An 18,886-nucleotide genomic window follows, 5' to 3' on the forward strand; every position below is an offset into this window, starting at 1 on the left:
CCTAGAGGCGTGTGCAGTGATCTCAGCGGCCCGAGACGGCCCCTCCCCGCGCCCCACGTACACCGGGCGCCGCAGGCTGGCCCCCGCTTCCCCCGTAAAGATCCCCGCTCACTCATGCTCCACCCGCTACTGCACACGCCCGGGCTTTGGGCCCAGGGACGGTCAGCCTGGCTTCCTCGCTCGGGGCCCCGGGGGGGGATGGTGCCACGGGTGAGGTGCCCTCGGGGGGCACGGAAAAGAGCCTCCAGCCTGCGAGCTGCTCGTGAGCAGGAAAGTGCACCCCGTCCAAGGCGCATCAGACCCCAGCCGCCCGGCGGGAGCGGGCGGGGCCGGGGCCGGGGCGGGGCGGGCAATGGAAGCGGATTCCCTTCACTCGCTGGAGAAGGCGGCAGAGAGGACCTGGACTCCCCTCGGGCGCCGTTCCTGCTCACACCCGGCTGAAGGCTTCCGAGCCCAGGCCCAAACCTCTTGCCACCCCCGCACGCTCCGCCGGGTCAGGGGAAAGCCCGTGTCCGCGCACCGGGCAGCCAGAGCCCTGCCCTCCACGCTCCGGCCTGGGAGCCGCACCTCCGCCGCCCCGGCTCTCCCGGTCCTCCAGCCACCCCGCCGGCCCGCCCAGCCGCTCACCCCCGCCGCGGACTCGCTCCGCTTTCCCGCTCCCCCAGCCGCCTCCCCCGCTCCACGCGAGAGCCTCCTCCCCGGCAGCCGGCCGCCCTCCCTCCGCCCCCGGCTCGCTCGCTCGCCCCAGCCAGGCGGGGCCGCGGGAAGGGCGCGGCCGCGGCACGGAGGGCGGCAGGCGGCGGCGGCGGCGGCGGCGATCCGCTGCCGGCCCCCATGAGCGGGGCGGCGCTGGTGGGCTACAGCAGCAGCAGCGGCTCCGAGGATGAGTCCGGCGGCTCCCCGGGAGCGACGGGGGGGCGAGAGGAGGGGGCGGGGGGCGGCTCGGCGCGGGAGACGGCGACCCACGGCGCCGGCCCCGCCCAGACCAGGTGGGTGGGGGTCCGGGGGGCCGCCGGGCGGAGGGGGGGGCGCAGCTCCTCGCGTTTCCCCGCTTGGCCTGTTGCTTCGCAGGGAAGTTTGGAGCGAGAGGAAAAGAGGGATCGGGCGGGGTGGACCCGCAGCGTCCTCTGGGCCCGACGCGGCTCTGCCTCCTGGTGTTACTCCTTGAGCCCCCGCCTAGGCTTGTCTACACGGGCTCCTAGCCCGAAACAGCGGATGATGCTTAATAGCCTAGTCCAGGCCCCCTGAAATCAGCAAGTGCAGCAGGTCTGGACAGAGCCCTGGCAGATCTAGGGGCTTGTCCACATGGGGAACTATTGTGAAATAAACTAGAGTTTTGAATTTTAAAATGCAATAGCTATTATCTCCCCCTGTGGACACAATTATTCTGCACTAAGAGCACCTTTGGCCCCATTAGTTTAACCCACTTTGGAAGATCTGCTAGCTCCCCTCAGTCCCGGCCCACAGTACTTCCTAATCTAGGCCTGGACTCCCCCTTAACGCAAACACCCTCAGCCGGACCTGTAATAAATGCCCTTTGCTATTTTATTGCTGGATCTCTGCTCAGCGGCCTGCTCTGCTTGTGCTGAATTGTGTAGTGGCTTTTCACTGTCGGTGAGTAGGTCTGACAGGCCGGTGTTCAGAGCAGCAGAGTGTTCAGGGACCGTAAGATGTAGGCCTGATCGCAAGGCCGGGTGTTGTCACTTTCCAGTTTGTCAGTGGCAGCCAAAACTTGGTCGCTCATGCCTGGTGTTGCATTTGGTAACTGAGGCGTTCTCCCAAATTTAAGTGTTTGAAATACAGCATCATGAAAGGTTTCAGAGTAGCAGCCGTGTTTGTCTGTATTCGCAAAAAGAAAAAGGAGTACTTGTGGCACCTTAGAGACTAACAAATTTATTTGAGCATAAGCTTTCGTGAGCGCCCAAATAAATTTGTTAGTCTCTAAGGTGCCACAAGTACTCCTTTTTCTTTTAGCATCATGAAAGTGTCTTCAGGAAAAGAGTGAGTGCAAAGCCTGTTTGGGGAGGAAATGAGAATCGATCGGGAGGGTATATTACCTCTTCCCTTCCCTTTTCCAGGCCTGCAACTGGGCTGTCTGGGATTATCTGTCCTCTGCAAAACCACAAATAATATTAGCAATGGGTAGAGCAGGAGGTGACCTATTGGGCTCCTGAATGCAGTTGGGGCTTTAGGTTTCATAAGGGTAGGATGGGAAGAGGGTTAAAACTGGTAGCACTGATTGCACAGGACCGGGCCAGCCACAGGAACCTAGGGCTAACAGATGGAGGCCCTTGCATTGAGAGGGGCAACCTTCCTTGGCTCCAGAACTGTATAGAAGCTCTCCTTGCTGGCTGACTTCAGAGGAGTCTAGAACACGTCTGTGCAAATGAGGAAGGATAAGCCGTTGTCCGTGGTGCACTTAGCCGAGGACACTTGCCTCTCTCTGGGGGTGAGCCATGCATGTTAATTTCCTCTTCTCCTCTCTCCTCCCCCCAACTCTCCTGCAGCATGCCGATTCCTCGCCTCCCTCTGCCGGACAGCGTCTTAAACATGTTCAGAGACCAGGAAGAGGAGGTCACGGATGACAGCTCCAAGCATGGCGGACGAGTGCGCAACTTCCCCCATGAGCGGGGCAACTGGGCGACTTATGTCTATCTGCCCTGTAGGTAACTTCAGCCCTGTCCCCTCTGTTTTCCTGGTATGGGGACAGTGAGTGCTGGAGCAGGGGAAGAAGTGGGAGTGCTGGGGAGAGGAGCTCTCTGTTCCAGTGTGGGGTTGGTGTTGGCAGGAACAGATGCGGGACAGAGACCCCTGGGAGCATAGGCTCCGACTCCATGGGTGCTCCGGGGCTGGAGGAGCCACTGGGAAAAATTAGTGGGTGCTCTGCACCCACCAGCAGCCAAGCTCCATGCCCCACCCTGCCTCACCTCACCGCCGCCTCCTCCCCTGAGCATGCCACTTCATCACTCCTCTGCCTACCTCCTAGCACTTGCCACCACCAAACAGCTGTAGCAAGCTCTGGGAGGAAGGGGGAGGAGCGGGAATGGGGTGCGCTCAGGGAGGAGGTGGGGCCGGGGGAGGCATTTGAGGAAGGAGTCAGAATAGAGGCAGGGAGGGGGCGGAGTTGGGGTGGGGATTTTGGGGAAGGGGTTGGAATGGGGGTGGGAGGGGGTGGGGAAGGGGTTGGAATGGGGGTGGGGGCGGGGGGGGGTCAAGCACGCACCGGTGGCAGTAAAAGTCGGCGTCTATGCCTGGGAGTGGAGTCCTCCATGTGGAATAATCAGGAAGAACTCAAAATGCTAGGAAATAAACACAACTGTGACCTAGTTGGCATCACGGATACTTGATGGGATAATACACACGACTGGAATAAGAAGAATACAGCTTGCTCAGGAAAAGGGAGGAGGTGTTGGCTTATGTATTAAAAATGTATACACTTGGACTGAGGTTGAGATACAAATAAGACACAGACTTATTGAAAGTCTCTGGATAAGGATAAAAGGGGTAAAAAACAAGGGTGATGTCATGGTAAGGGTCTACTACAGACCAGCTAACCAGGAAGAAGAGATGGATGAGGCTTTTTTTTATACAACTAACAAAATCATCCAAATCACAGGACTTGGTGTTGATGGGGGACTTCAACTACTCAGACATCTATTAGGAAAATAACACAGCAGGGCACAGATTATCCAACAAGTTCTTGGAATGTATTGGAGACAATTTTTTATTTCAGAAGGTGGAGACAGCTACTGGGGGGAGGCTGTTCTAGATTTGATTTTGACAAATAGGGAGGAACTGGTTGAGAATTTGAAAGTGGAAGGCAGCTCGGGGATAGTGATCATGAAATGGTAGAGTTCCTGATTCTAAGGAATGGTAGGAGGGAAAACAACACAATAAAGACAATGGATTTCAAGAAGGCAGACTTCAGCAAACTCAGGGAGTTGGTAGGTAAGATCCTATGGGAAGCAAGTCTAAGGGAAAAAACAATTGAAGACACTTGGCAGTTTTTCAAAGAGACATTATTAAGGGCACAAGAGCAAACTATCCCACTACATAGGAAAGACGGGAAGTCTAGCCAGAGACCACCCTGGCTTAACCAGGAGATCGTCAATGATCTAAAACTCAAAAAAGAGCCCTACAAAAAGTGGAAACTCGGTCAAATTACAAAGGATGAATATAAACAAATAACAAGTATGTAGGGACAAAATTAGAAAAGCCAAGGCACAAAACGAGATCAAACTAGCTAGGGACATAAAAGGAAACAAGAAAACATTCTGCAAATACATTAAAAGCAAGAGGAAGACCAAGGACAGAGTAGGCCCATTACTCAATGAGTGGTGATTGGATGTCTAACATAGTGAATGCCAGTGAAAATGAGGTAGGATCAGAGTCTAAAATAAGGAAAGAACAAGTCAGAAATTACTTAGACAAGTTAGATGTCTTCAAATCACCAGGCCCTGATGAAATGCCTCCTAGAGGACTCAAGGAGCTGACTGAGGAGATATCTGAACCATTAACAATTATCTTTGAAAAGTTTCAGAGTAGCAGCCGTGTTAATCTGTATTTGCAAAAAGAAAAGGAGTACTTGTGGCACCTTAGAGACTAGCAAATTTATTTGAGCATAAGCTTTCATGTAGCTCAATAAAGCTTATGCTCAAATAAATTTGTTAGTCTCTAAGGTGCCACAAGTACTCCTTTTCTTTTTATCTTTGAAAAGTCATGGAAGACGGGAGACGTTCCAGAAGACTGGAAAAGGGCAAATATAGTGCCCACCTATAAAAAAGGAAATAAGGACAACCCGGGGAATTACAGATCAGTCAGCTTAACTTCTGTACCTGGAAAGATAATGGAGCAAATAATTAATTAAGCAATCAATTTGAAAATACCTAGAAGATAATAAGGTGATAAATAACAGTTAGCATGGATTTGTCAAGAACAAATCGTGTCAATCCACCCTGATAGCTTTCTTTGATGGGGGGAAGCAATAGATGTGGTATATCTTGACTTTAGTAAGGCTTCTGATGCCGTCTCCCATGACCTTCTCATAAACAAACTAGGGAAATACAACCTAGATGGAGCTACTATAAGGTGGGTGCATAACTGGTTGGAAAATTGTTCCCAGAGAGTAGTTATCAGTGGTTCACAGTCATGCTGGAAGGGCATAATGAGTGGGGTCCTGCAGGGATCGGTTCTGGGTCCGGTTCTGTTCAATATCTTCATCAATGATTTAGATAATGGCATAGAGAATACACTTATAAAGTTTGTGGATGATACCAAGCTGGGAAGGGTTGCAAGTACTTTGGAGGATAGGATTAAAATTCAAAATGATCTGGACAAACTGGAGAAATGGTCTGAAGTAAATAGGATGAAATTCAATAAGGACAAATGCAAAGTACTCCACTTAGAAAGGAACAATCAGTTGCACACATACAAAATGGGAAATGACTGCCTTGGAAGGAGTACTGCAGAAAGGGGTCATAGTGGACCACAAGCTAAATATGAGTCAACAGTGTAACGCTGTTGCAAAAAAAGCAAACATCATTCTGGCATGTATTAGCAGGAGTGTTGTAAGCAAGACACAAGAAGTAATTCTTCCGCTGTACTCCGCGCTGATTAGGCCTCAACTGGAGTATTGTGTCCAGTTCTGGGCGCCACATTTCATGAAAGATATGGACAAATTGAAGAAAATCCTGAGAAGAGCAACAAAAATGATGAAAGGTCTAGAAAACATGACCTATGAGGGAAGATTGAAAAAAATGGGTTTGTTTAGTCTGGAGAAGAGAAGACTGAGAGGGGACACGATAACAGTTTTCAAGTACATAAACGGTTGTTACAAGGAGGAGGGAGAAAAATTGTTCTTCTTAACCTCTGAGGATAGTACAAGAAGCAATGGGCTTAAATTGCAGCAAGGAAGGTTTAGGTTGGATGTTAGGAAAAACTTCCTAACTGTCAGAGTGGTTAAGCACTGGAATTAATTGGCTAGGGAGGTTGTGGAATCTTCATCATTTGGGATTTTAAGAGCAGGTTGGACAAACACCTGTCAGGGATGGTCTAGATGATACTTAGTCCTGCCTTGAGTGCAGGGGACTGGACTAGATGACCTCTCGAGGTTCCTTCCAATCCTATGATTCTATGTCCCCAGCGTGGGAACAGTGTAGGCAGGAGCAGGGTATGTGGACCCACATGTGTCACCCATGGAGCAAATCTTGTGAACACCTGTCTCTGCAAACTGACGGCGAGCCCAGTCCCTCGTGAGATTCTTCACTCCCATTGCCCATGATGGGCTTGGACATCTTTCTCCAATGCCAGCTGCTTTCCAGTGGTTTGGTCAGTAAATGCACTGGCCTGTTAGATGGATCTGGCACACCCTGATGTTCCGTCCATTCAAACAGAGCAGGTAGGAGAGAGGACTCCATTAGATCAAAGGAGACAAAAGGGAAACGTGTGTGTATATATTAAAGTTCCCATTTGATGTGTATTCTCCCGGATCTGTGGCTTGGCAGTAACTACAACTTGATGCCTAGGTTGGTGCTGGTCACCTTTGTAAAATAAGGAGGCGGTGCCATGTAGAGGTTAGAACAGCTGACTGGGAATCGGGACTTCCAGGTTTTATTCCCAAGTCTGTGCCTTATTTCCTCATGGGGAATAAGGATAATAATGGTCCCCATTTTCACAGGGATGGTATGAGGCTTCCTTAGCATATGTACCATGTATTTGAATCCAGGGGTTGCCCCTGCTTTCTAGCTCATCATTGGGCCAACAGATCAGCCCCTCTGCGCGGGGGCAGGTGCTATGGGGGAGGGTCAGGCTTTAATCCTGCTGCTCTTTTCCCTGGCAGGTGAAATCCAGGAGGAATTGCTGGAGCTGCAGGAGCTCCTCATTTCCCATGCTCGCAGGTACACAGTATCGCTCACTGCCATGGAGGAATTCCATGTCAGCCTCTCCCAGAGCGTGGTGCTGCGCTACCACTGGATAAACCCCTTGGTGCAGTCCCTCAAGGAACACGTAGCCTCCTTCTACAGGTAGGAGCAGCAGAACCCTGGAGGCGCACTCCCTGCGCGTCCCTCTCTCCTCGGGTCACTTCAGCCATTCCTAACCTCTCAGCCTGCTCTGACTCTGAGATTCCTAGCGATTCCCCCTGACGGGCTGTGGATCCTAGTTAATCTGCTCTTGAGACCCCTACGCAGGGGGCTAGATCCTGCCCCACTGAAATCAACGGGAGTTTTTGCTTGAATGGGTGCAGAATCTGGCACCAGATTAGTCTGGCGAGCAAGCCAGTGGCCCAGGGGGCTCTGGGTTGAAGAGCAGTGACAGTGTTGTATTGTCCTGTAAATTTCTTACCAAAGGTCTCTCGTGAGTTCAGTGCTTACAGCTGGCTTGGAGACTCCACAGCCTCATGCTATTTTGATGGCTAGGCTCGGGAAGTGCACAGCAGAGTGGAACCTAAGGGGGGTAATGCCTGATCCAACCCCCAGGGAGGTTCAGTTTGGATGGATTCACCCTTGCTAGAAACAGACCTTTGCCTATGCGCTTGGCCAGCAAGAGGGAAGCCTTTCTGCAGCAGCTTAATGGCGGGGCACTTCACATCTCCTCCTTTGTTTCTTTCCCTAGTTGAATTGCTTCTTTCCCCAATTTCAGGTTCTTCTGTACGGCCAGCCAGGTTAAGGTGTATACCAACCAGCACAAAACCAGGTGAGTGAGTAGCACAGCAGCCTGCCCTTTTTGAGAGCACTGGGGAGTAGGGGAAAGCTGGCACTAGGAGAGGTGGATGGGGAGTGGTTCATGCTGTGTGCAGACCCCTTGATTAGCGCTAAGCTGCTTGGTAGCTGTGTGATATCATATCCATTTGTCCCAAAAACCTGCTGCTGTTGGTTTTCATAGCCGTCCTTCAGTCCCCCCATCGCTTCCAGGCTGGCAGCCCAAAATATATTGATAAATCCAGTTATCTGACTGGGTCAGTCCATGGCAGCTCATTGAGCTGGTACCTTTCCCTGGTGGTTTCACCTTGCACGGCAGAACCTCAGCTCTCATTCAAAAAAATAATGTAAGTCTCTAGCCCTTTTAGCTGCAAAGGTGACTTCAGTGCAACCAGCGCAGTGACATCTGCCTGAGTCTGCAGACTGCCTGAAACAATAGCCCTGACAGAAGAAAGAGCTGTCCCAGTCATCTCTGTTGTGTTAATTCTGAAGCCTAACAACACTGATTTAAAATGTTGAGATTGTTAACTGTTTCATTGCTGAACAAAGCACATGAAAAAGGAGGACCATCAAACTAGGAAAGGTTGCTGACTCCACTGTGAGTGCTGGCTTGTGTTGGTGTCATGAACGGGTGGAACTTGGATAGCAGGTGGAATTTAGGAGAGTTCCACTACTTTTTTCCCCTCAGTCTGACATATGACCCTGGGAAAGGATGGAGACTTGGTTGCCCTTAGCAACCTGTCCAAATTCATAGGGGACTCCAAGGTAGGGTAGTAACACGGCTGTTCCAGTGCGACAAAAGTTTGCTCGGAGGATCTTCCTGCACTCCATCTTTCTCCCTGTCTGTGCGCAGGACCTTTGTGGGCTTGGAGGTCTCGTGTGGGCATTCTCAGTTGCTGGAGCTGGTCTCAGAGGTGGATAAAGTTATGGAGGAGTTTGATCTCCCAACGTTCTACAAGGTAATGGTTTGTCTCTTGTCCTCTCCCTCTTCTCTGCCTGTCCAAAACCTCAAAGGGAGGTCAGAGCTCTTAGCTGCCCCTCGGCTTTAATATGGAGGCGGGGGGAACAAGTTCATAAGGGGCTTGAACTTCAGATGCAGCAAATAAAAGGGAGTGGGAAAACATATCACAGCGTGAACTCGCCTCCTACTTCTGTCCTCTCTCCACTTCTGCCCCTTCCAAGGGGGATCCTGGTTTGTCTGTTCCCATGTCACTCATTTATCCTGCTTTCCCATTGGTGGCCATGCTGGTCATTAATTACTGCCTGCAATAGCACCAAGCGCTCAAGGCCCTGTGCAGGGCATTTCCTGGTAGTCAGTGGCTGACTGGATCAGGGGCCTGAGGTCACTCACTGACAGTAATGCCTGGAGCTCAGTATTGCCAAATGAGAATGGGGCTAGCACAAGCCTTTCACTTCAAGATCACATCCCGCCCGGGACTGTAGTGATTTTTATTCATTACCGTCCAATGGCCCTTCTGTGAAATGTGTTTCCCGGATCTGAGCCCCGTTCTCAGGGAACACGGGGATATGTCACAGAAACCACCACCAAAACTGGCACCTTGTTGGCAGGAGAACGGCCTAGGGTTGTATGGGCCTTAGAGAGTCCTGCCCCAGTCATCTTTGAGCTACATTGGCAGGGCAGTATGCAGGAAGCTGGCACTGATGCTGCCCCTTCTGTGGACAGTCTCCTGAGCTGCCAGTCCAGCATCTTTCACTGTGCCTAAATTCACTGACAGGGTTTGGGGGTTTTATTAAATAAACGCTGATCTCTGAGTCTATGGACTGAGTTGTGTGCTTGCTTCTGGTTCAGAGGTATCAAACAACTTCTCAGATCTGTAGCTGTGTAGGAGGTGATTTTCCACACATTATGAATACATCTTGCAAAGCTGAGAGACGCTAGGCAGGGAAAGGCAGCCTTTGCTATTGATACCAGAGGTAGGCGGACTGGGAGCCAGGATTCATGGTATCTAATCCCCTCCCTGACACTGACTCGCATTGGGTCCCTATCTGTAAAGTAGAGATGATGATGCTTACCTATTTCACAGTGGATTGTGGGGCTTTACACGTATAAAGCGCTCTGAGATCCTGGGTGGTGGGACCCTGCAGGGCTGAGTTACATCAGCTCTCTGACTTTGCAGCCACCTTGCACCGAGCTGCTGTTCCATCGCTCTGTCTGAGCTTCTGTATCTCTCTGTACAGAACCCATCGTTCCATATCAGCCTGGCCTGGTGTGCCGGGGACCTGACTGACAAGCTGGAAGGGCAGTGCCTCCAGGAGCTTCAGGTAACTCCCCATGCAGCTGTCTACTGAGATGGGGGGTGGGGAATGCAAGTAATACACCAGCCAGGTGTCTCCGGAGATGAGGAGAAATTCAGGTAACTTCCCAGCCACGTATCTTCAGCTGGGAGCCTTCAGGTGACTGAATTGTAAACCTTAGAGAGATGAGGGAAGAGAACTTTTTAGGTGGGAGTTTGAGTTTAATTCCGCTTCTCTAAGGTGGTTTCCTTATGAGCTGCCTGGGAAGCCTGAAGACCTGCAGCTGCTACCCCTTCATAAGGAGAGCCATGGTCTGTGTGCTGTGAGTGACTGACTTGATCCGCGGGCAGCCCCCTGAGCTCACACACAGTGATGCTTCCCTTATGGGTCCTGGGTATGTTTTCCAGGAGATTGTGGATGGGTTTGAGGACTCCGCATTCCTGCTGCGATTCCAGTGGGATCAGATCCGCTGCAGATCTGGGAACAAGTTCTTCTCCTTCCCTTTGAGGTAGGAGACAGAAAGCCACGCACTCCAGCTGCTCCAACGCCTCTGCTAACTGTTGGACAGTTTGGAGTTTCACATGCATGCCAAGTTGCTGTTCTCAGCTCATCAGCCTAGGGAGGTTTGTAGCCTCAAGCCAGGCTGCTTTTGTTTGAAGCCACTGGCCCTAGATGTGTGTATATGTGAGGCTGTTAGGTTATTGTGCTGTGTAGACTGCCATCAACACAGGCAGTTCTAGGCTACCTATGGTTGCTAGATGTGCTGATGTTTTAAGCTGTAGTCGCCTTCTAGTGCAGAGGCGAGTGAGGTTGCTATGGGGAGAGTGTTACACAGCTGGAAATTGCACTGCATTGCTAAGGGGATCTAGAGCATAGTTACTGTCCTGAGCTCTGAGTTCTTAGCTATTAACTGCACGATCCAGGTGTGCAGAGTTAGGTCCTTCTCTCTGCCTACAGCTGCCTGGGGACAGGTCCTCCTCGCCAATGCCTTCCTTGCCACACTGGAGAAATTGAGCATCAAATCCTCAGTCCTTGCAAGTCCAGGTGGGATTAAATCTGGCAAAGCGGAGGAAGGCCCTTGACTTTCAGGGCTAAGCAGCCTAACTCCAGTTTGGGACTAGTGGAAAGTGTTCAGTTTAAACTGATCCACAGAGAGACTTTGTAAAAGAGAAGAGCAGCAGGGCCCCAATTTTTAAGAGAATTTTAAAAGGCACAGGGCAGGTTTTTATCTTAAATAGGAGGCTTGTCATACTGCCACATGCCCAGAAGAGGGCAATGTTGGTTTTCCCAAGTGAACTGGCTAGCAATAAGGGTATTTGGCAGCCCTCTGATCATACCCAAGTCCAGAATTACCTGCTGCCGTTTAGCTTAATTTGGACAAGCCAAGAACATCGGTCTCCAGGGCGGGGCGCACCTTGCACCAGGACTAACTCCACTTTCAAATGAATCAAGCCAACTGGGTCCTGTAATGACAGCCCTGGACTGTGAACTGAACTTCAGCTCCTGAAGAGATCCTGTGAAGACTTGCTTTCCTGCCCTTGACAGGTGCTTTGGCCTCTCAGGCATTCTGGAGAGGGCAGGCAAGTGCTGCCCGGTATCCTTCATTCCATAGTTGTCTGCCAGAAGAACTTGAGGCTTTTGTTTCGTTTCAAACCCTGGATTCTAGTTGCCATAAAGTTGTTTTCCTGGTATATTCTGGACCTGTAGGGCCTGATTCTCAGAAGTGCTCCCCTTGACTTCAACGGAAATTGTGGGTATTGAGTGCTTCTGAGAATCAGCCCCTCCGTGGCCCTTCCCTCCCATGAGATAGCAGGGGGGTGGTGTCACTGGCCAACGTGGCTTTGAGAGACACCAATGTCACAGGGGATTCATTGCCATTTAAAATCGTGTTAAGAAGTCCTTTATGTTTATCAACTTCTTATCTGCAGTATTTGCTTTAAAACATTCTTAATGGATTCCCTGGATGGGTTTGTAGGGGCCAGGAGATGAAATGCGCTGTTTAAAATTTTATATTAAATATATATATATAAATAAAACCTTCTATTTCTGCCTCTGGTCCCTGTGTCGGTGTTTTCATACAGACTGAAGTCTAACTGTTCTAGCATGTATTCATTTTCTTCGCAGCCAGTAATCTGACTGTCTTGAGAGCTCAGTTCTGTCAAAGGTTACTTCAGTCTGTGCAGCCTTGCACTGAGTTAATTCTGTATGGTCCATGGAGTTTAAGGGTAAGATCTTGGGATCAATGGAAATTTTGATTCTAGTGGGGCCAGGAGTTCACCCCAAGTGTGCAGTTATACCAGCTGCCTTTAGCAGGAAACACTTCAACTCTCTTTCCTCCCTGAAAAATAATCCAGGTATCAGGATCTACCAGCTGTTCCCAAACAGTGAAGTCTTGAGAAATCACGCTCTGTCACTATTTGTCATTATTAGGACCACTCCCCCCGTACACAATGTAGTAATAATTTTTAAAAGCCTTGATGAAATGAGGTCTTTATTCCATCCTTGTGATGGTGTGTTCGTGTGGCCATGCCGGATGGGATGTGGTGGCGTCGACCCATGCTCACAGTGCGGCTCTCTGCCCATGTGAATGTGGCTTGCCCAGGCATGCACACTTCACTGCAGGTGCTGCATGATTGCTGTTGTTAACAGGTTCTCCTGAGGGGGGCAGCACCCAACCGTTGTGGGGGAGATACTTTGTACATCTCTATGGCCTGCCGTTGGAGGATCTCAATGTGCTTTACAAACAGCAATAATATAAAACGACCCCCCCTCCTCCACTCTCATGGGTGAGTATCCTTAGCCACAATCCTACACGTGGGGAAACTGAGGCTGGATGAAGTCACTTGCCCAATGTCTCCCAGTGAGTCAGTTGCAGAGCTGGGAATTCTGTCCCAATCATGTCCCCCTCTCCTGAGTTTTAACTTCATGGCCTTTTTCCCCCTCATCCATTTGGCCTTCTTTGTAACCTGTTAGCCACAGGGGGTAAAATTCTCTGTCTTATTTGCAAAGTGTCTTAGACACTTAGCAGTTCAAGATCCAGTGACTTTCAGGGAGATGACGGCTCGGCAGCCACTTCTGAACAATGTACCCCTATCCGCTTTACTCATGGTTTGTCCCCCCTAACAATGGGTTAATGTTCAGTTGGTAACCATGACAGCTCCCGGTCAGAGTCCAAAGCCAGCACATAGTGCCTTCATGTTGCAGTGTAGGCAGGATTCCCTAACTGTGCCTCTGTAAATGGATCGGCCACTCCTCTGTTCTCCCAGCTCCCTGGGTGGTACGATGTCCCAGAGGTGTCTTACTGGTGCCTGTCTGTGCAGGTCTCCCCCAATGAGGCACTATGGGACAGCTGGCCAGGTTTCCCAGGATGCACTGATACAAACCTGGTTAGGCGGCAGGCTGCTTGGCGCGGAGGCGCGTACAGAATTATCACAAGGTCATTGGGTGAACAGAGCTGCTGTTGTCCATGCTGAACTTCTGGGTGTTCATTGTCACCAGGTCAGCAGAGGGCTGCAAAGGCCCAGTTGCACTTCCAGTGTAGACAGGCAGGAGGCATGACAACGATGGTCTCCTCAGTTGCTGGAGGCCATGACGGGAGTTGTATTGCAAGGTGAATGGGTGGGACAGCTAAGAGACCCCTGTAGGGTGAGGAAAGGCTGTGCTTGGTAGTGATCAGGATCTCAGCAAGGCCCTGTCTTGCTCAGTGTGTAGGTTGGTGGCCTGTGAAATGCAGGAGGTCAGACTAGATTATCTCTGGTCCCGTCTGGCCTTCAACTCCACGACCTTGTTCGTTGGAAGCCCTTGACACCTCACAGGAGCAGATGGCAAAATCGGGTTGGCTTCCCCTGCCACCATCAGTGCAAGTACAAGCTGTAGCTCACGAAAGCTTATGCTCAAATAAATTTGTTAGTCTCTAAAGATGCCATAAGTACTCCTCTTCTTTCCTGTGATAGTGCAGCCCTTCCTAGCCCTGCAGGGCTGGGGCATGTCCCCTCCCATCTTATCCTTGGCAAACAATGTTTTCTTTCCCTGCTAGCCACTCCTGGATTCATCTAAGGGAGGGTGAATGAACCTGGCTTCCTTATTTGCTTCCTTGTCCGTGCATTAGCCTCATTACTGCTGTCTGCTCCAGCTAAAGAAGCAGAGCTGTTTAATTACAAGTGCTGGAGCCAGCAGTGGGAAGACACCACTCCGTCTGATTGCTCAGCTCTTCGTGGGCACATGCTTGGCAGGGCAGGGCAGAGCAGAGCTGCCTCACAGCCCAGGGTTCTTGCAGGTGAGACAGAAGCACGTCTGGATCTCCGTCACACAGAGTAAATAGAGTGATGTCCATGAAGGCGATGGAGATGTTCTGGATTTACGCTAGGGTGACTAAGCAAAGTCCAGCCCTGCCACTGGAGTGGCTTGCTCCAGTCGCTTGGAGCTGGGTCCTCCAAAGACACCAAGTGGTTCCAACAACACCCCAGCACTGAGAGCTTTCAGGTCAAGGACTGGAGCATCATCGCCTCTTGAACGAGGCAACACTCATCCCTGGGATGCTCCAGGGCAGTTATGCTAGGGATGTAATTGGCCCAACAAGGGCAATAACTGGAAGTAAATTGCCTTGTGCATCTGTAGGGTCACACGCTGAAATAAACCTGCTGGGAGACGGCTCAGCAGGACATCAGCGGTATGTGCGAGAAAGGGAACGGTTGTGTTGCGAGGCACGTTCTGCACCTCATGCAGCCTTGGCTGGGGAACTTCCTGCAGAACTGGGCTCCAGCGTCTCAGCTTTCATTTTATTAAAAGCTCCATTTCCAGCCCTAATGGTTGAGAAGAAAACCTTCCAACTGTGACTCAAGTGCGAGTGAGGCAGTGATGCTTGGGAATTTGCAGAGAGCCTGAGCCAATAGCCCAGGGAGGTTTGAGCTACTCCCATTTGTCTCACTGGGGTGTTGACTCTGGAACGTATTAATGACTCTTTACATGTTGACTATTTCCCTGCCAAATTTTTTAGCAGAAACAGCCCACCCAACAGATTCCCCCCCCCACACACACACACGTTGTATCAGGCTCTCTTTACCCTGTGACAACTCCTACACTCCAGGTCTGTATGTTCAATACAAAGATCTACAGCCTGTTCAAATGGAAATTGTGGGGGCAAGATGCATTAAATGGACTCCAATTTCAAACTCCAAACCAGAACTGATGCTGGAGGAACTGTGTTATTCAGGCTTTGTTTTAATTCAATAAATCCCATTTTAAATATATATTTTAAAAATCATTTTTATTTTGTCTGAATCTGCCCCAGAATTTCCAGGCCAGAGAAACGCAAGGGGTCTGTGCATTAAATTTAGGTCAAGCTTGCTGCAGGGGTTCTACCTTGGATTTAATTCATTATTGGTTGTAAAACGCTTTGAGATCCTCTGAGAAAAGACACTAGAGACATGTACGTTAAAGTGAAATGAACCTTAATTTTACCATTATAACCAGAGAGGCATTCAGAGCATCAACTGCTACCTTGTTCCCTGCCAGCAAAAGACCCTATCCCAAGCAGAGCTTCTGAGACCCAGAAAAGGGAAAACAAGCCAATACTTTGCTGTTGGTAATCTATTTACATGGAAGGTGCCCAGATACAACAGTGATGGACAGCAAGGCAAAAATCCTTAGAGAGAGAAAGAGAAATGTGCAAGGTTTAATTCTGCACACATGGCCTCCACCTTGTGCATGACACACCAGAGGTTTTTGCCCGTACGGGGGACAAAGTCCGGCATTTAAAAAACAAAGCAGAGGTTATACAAACAAACTGTCTCTACTGCCAGAAAGCCCCTTTCCCACCTCTCTACCCTCCCACGCACACATGGGGATAACTTTGCACCCACCTCAATGGAATTTTAACATTTTCAAGAGCATTCACCTTAGAGAGGACAACAAAGTTGGCACGTCTTAGCCTACCCTGTTCGATGCACATGACAAGAGCTTGCAATGGAAAAGCCTCCTCCATAACTGTTGGGTCACGACCACTGCACCATAGTACCTAGGCAATAGCACCTTGTATTGTTCTGCAGACACCTGGCAGCCATTTTCAAAATGACCACTGATTTCGGAAGGCCTCAATTTTTCGCTGCCCAACTGGAGATACTTTCAGAGGTGCTGAGCACTGGCGGCTCCCACTGACTTCAACTGGAGTTTTGGGTGCTCAGCACTGCTGAAAATCAGGCCCAAGTTAGCCCCAAATATTTGAGACATCCAGAATCAGTGGCCACTTTTGATCATTTCAGCCAGCGTTTATGGTCTCACTGATTCCTTTCATGTGTTACCCAGGATCTTAGCAGTCTACTCAATCCCTTATGCTCACAGCTATAGTTATGCCACTATAACCTCGTAGTGTAGCTGTGGACTGAGGTGAAGGAAGAAGTTTTTCCTTCACTCTAGGAACTCCACCTCCCTGAGCGATGGTAACTAAGTCAAAGGAAAGGAGGACTTGTGGCACCTTAGAGACTAACGAATTTATTTGAGCATAAGCTTTCGTGAGCTGCAGCTCACTTCATCGGATGCATTCAGTGGAAAATACAGTGGGGAGATTTATATACACAGAGAACGTGAAACAATGGGTGTTACCATACACACTGTAAGAAGAAAGAAAAGGAGTACTTGTGCATCCGATGAAGTGAGCTGTAGCTCACGAAAGCTTATGCTCTAATAAATTTGTTAGTCTCTAAGGTGCCACAAGTACTCCTTTTCTTTTTGCGAATACAGACTAACACGGCTGCTACTCTGAAAACTGTAAGGAGAGTGATCGCTTAAGATGAGCTATTACCAGCAGGGGGGCGGGGGGGGGAACCTTTTGTAGTGATAATCAAGGTGGGCCATTTCCAGCAGCTGACAAGAACCTCTGAGGAACAGTGGGGGGTGGGGAAATAAACATGGGGAAATAGTTTTACTTTGTGTAATGACCCATCCATTCCCAGTCTCTATTCAAGCCTAAGTTAATTGTATCCAGTTTGCAAATTTGTTAGTCTCTAAGGTGCCACAAGTACTCCTTTTCTTTTTGTGAATACAGACTAACGTGGCTGCTACTCTGAAATAGGTCAAAGGAAGCAGTTTTTGGGGGAGGGGAGGTGGATTAAGTCAGCATAGCTCTGGGGTGCTGGAACAATGTGTATGGAGGGGTGCTGAGAACCACTGAACCCAACTGCACACCCTGGATATAATGGAAACCCTTTCAAGCCAGGGGCTGGGGCAGCAACCCTAGTTCCAGCACCTTTTGGCATAGCTGTGTCGTCCTCGGTTTTGAGTGTAGACCGGCTCCCGTCCAGTATCTCTGAAGCCTAACTGTGCCTGTGTGTTTGCACGAAGCTTTGGCTGTGTACATATGTGTGAAGCTCTGTACAAAATTTGTAGCTGTGTGTGTGAGAGTGACTAGTGGTCTGAGGCAGTGTGGTTGTGTGTGGCCAGGAGCTGCTACTGATAAGAACAATCGGGAATCTCTCTGCAGTCAGAATGAATGAAATTCCAAGCTCATTCTTCCAACCTAGCTCTGAGTGGTGATATTTCTATTTCATTTTCATACCCTGGTGAGAGGGAGCCACATAAGAATATGGATCGTGTAAGTGCTGGCCAATAAATCCTCATTGAATTGAACTGACCGTGTGTCTGGAGGGGCTGCTAGTGTGAATTCATGTGTCTGCATATGAGCTGGGTGTCTCTGCGGGAGGGGGCGGAGGGGGCTGGGGGGTGGAGGGGGTGTCTCTGCGGGAGGGGGCTGTGGGGTGTAGGGGGTGTCTCTGCGGGAGGGAGGTGTGGGGGGCTGAGGGGGGTGTAGGGGTGTCTCTGCGTAAGGGGGGCTGGGGGGTGTAGGGGGTTTCTCTGCGGGAGGGGGGTGTCTCTGCGGGAAGGGGTGAGGGGGGCGTGGGGGTGTCTGTGGGAGGGGGGTGTGGGGGGCTGAGAGGGGCGTGGGGGGTGTCTCTGCGGGAGGGGGCTGGGGGGTGGAGGGGGTGTCTCTGCGGGAGGGCGGTGTGGGGGGCTGAGGGGGGTGTAGGGGTGTCTCTGCGGAAGGGGGGCTGGGGGGTGTAGGGGGTGTCTCTGCGGGAGGGGGGTGTCTGCGGGAAGGGGTGAGGGGGGCGTGGGGGTGTCTCTGTGGGAGGGGGGTGTGGGGGGCTGAGAGGGGCGTGGGGGGTGTCTCTGCGGGAGGGGGTGTGGGGGGTTGAGGGGGCCATCTCTGCGGGAGGGGGCGGAGGGGGCTGGGGGGTGTCTCTGCGGGAGGGGGGTGTGGGGGGCTGAGGGGGGCGTAGGGGGTGCCTCTGTGGGAGGGGGTGTGGGGGGCTGGGGGTGTAGGGGGTGTCTCTGCAGGAGGGGGTGAGGGGGCATGGGGGGTGTCTCTGCGGGAGGGCGTGGGGGTGTCTCTGCGGGAGGGGGGCGTGGAGGGCTGAGGGGGGTGTAGGGGTGTCTCTGTGGGGGGCGTGGGGGGCTGACCGTGGCTCTCCGCGGGGTGGGGGTTGCTCGGGGGCGGGCTGCCCGCTCCCGGCGGCCCCTTTAAGGGCCCGCCCAGGCCCCGCAGGGGGGGCAGAGGCGGGTCCGGGCTCGCCCCGCTCCCCGGCCGCCCGCGCCGCACACTCAGCCAAGGCCGCCGCGAGGAGCGAGCCGCGAGCTGCGCCAGGCGCTGCACCCCGGGGCGCCTCGGCGAGCCCGGCCGCGCCGCGAGCCCCGCAGGGCGGAGCCCAGCCCCATGGAGCGGGCGCGGGGGGCGTGAGCGCAGCAGACAAAGGCGGGCGGCGGCTCCCGGGCAACTTTCCTGCGGGCCCGGCGCGAGCCATGGGCGCCCGGCGAGCCCCGGCGGCAGGCTCGGAAGGCAGCGGGGCCCCGGGAGCCTAGCGCGGGGTGGAGCGAGCCCCGCGGGCCGCAGGCTCCCTGCGGCGTCTCGGGCTCCCCCGCCGGCTGAGTGACGGCCGGGG

The 18,886-nt window shown here is 51.8% G+C and overlaps 1 protein-coding gene across 4 annotated transcripts; it reads left to right on the forward strand.

Annotated features, from left to right (window-relative positions):
• Positions 1 to 337: 337 nt before the first annotated feature.
• On the forward strand, positions 338 to 12,009 carry USB1 (U6 snRNA biogenesis phosphodiesterase 1). Of its 4 annotated transcripts, XM_043494801.1 has the most exons (8): positions 1,641 to 1,814; positions 1,986 to 2,001; positions 2,508 to 2,662; positions 6,839 to 7,022; positions 7,639 to 7,692; positions 8,551 to 8,656; positions 9,897 to 9,980; positions 10,361 to 12,009. In XM_043494801.1, the coding sequence occupies exons 1-8, from the start codon at positions 1,808 to 1,810 to the stop codon at positions 10,463 to 10,465; spliced, it is 711 nt and encodes a 236-aa protein (XP_043350736.1). In that variant the 5' UTR covers positions 1,641 to 1,807; the 3' UTR covers positions 10,466 to 12,009. The 4 variants fall into 4 exon arrangements, with proteins under 4 accessions (XP_043350735.1, XP_038224110.1, XP_043350738.1 ...); XM_043494800.1 differs by lacking the exons at positions 1,641 to 1,814; positions 1,986 to 2,001 and adding an exon at positions 338 to 636 and having other exon boundaries at positions 2,505 to 2,662; XM_038368182.2 differs by lacking the exons at positions 1,641 to 1,814; positions 1,986 to 2,001 and adding an exon at positions 787 to 989.
• The last annotated feature ends 6,877 nt before the right edge of the window (positions 12,010 to 18,886 follow it).

Source organism: Dermochelys coriacea, chromosome 12, assembly GCF_009764565.3.
Source record: "Dermochelys coriacea isolate rDerCor1 chromosome 12, rDerCor1.pri.v4, whole genome shotgun sequence".
Taxonomy (NCBI): domain Eukaryota; kingdom Metazoa; phylum Chordata; order Testudines; family Dermochelyidae; genus Dermochelys; species Dermochelys coriacea.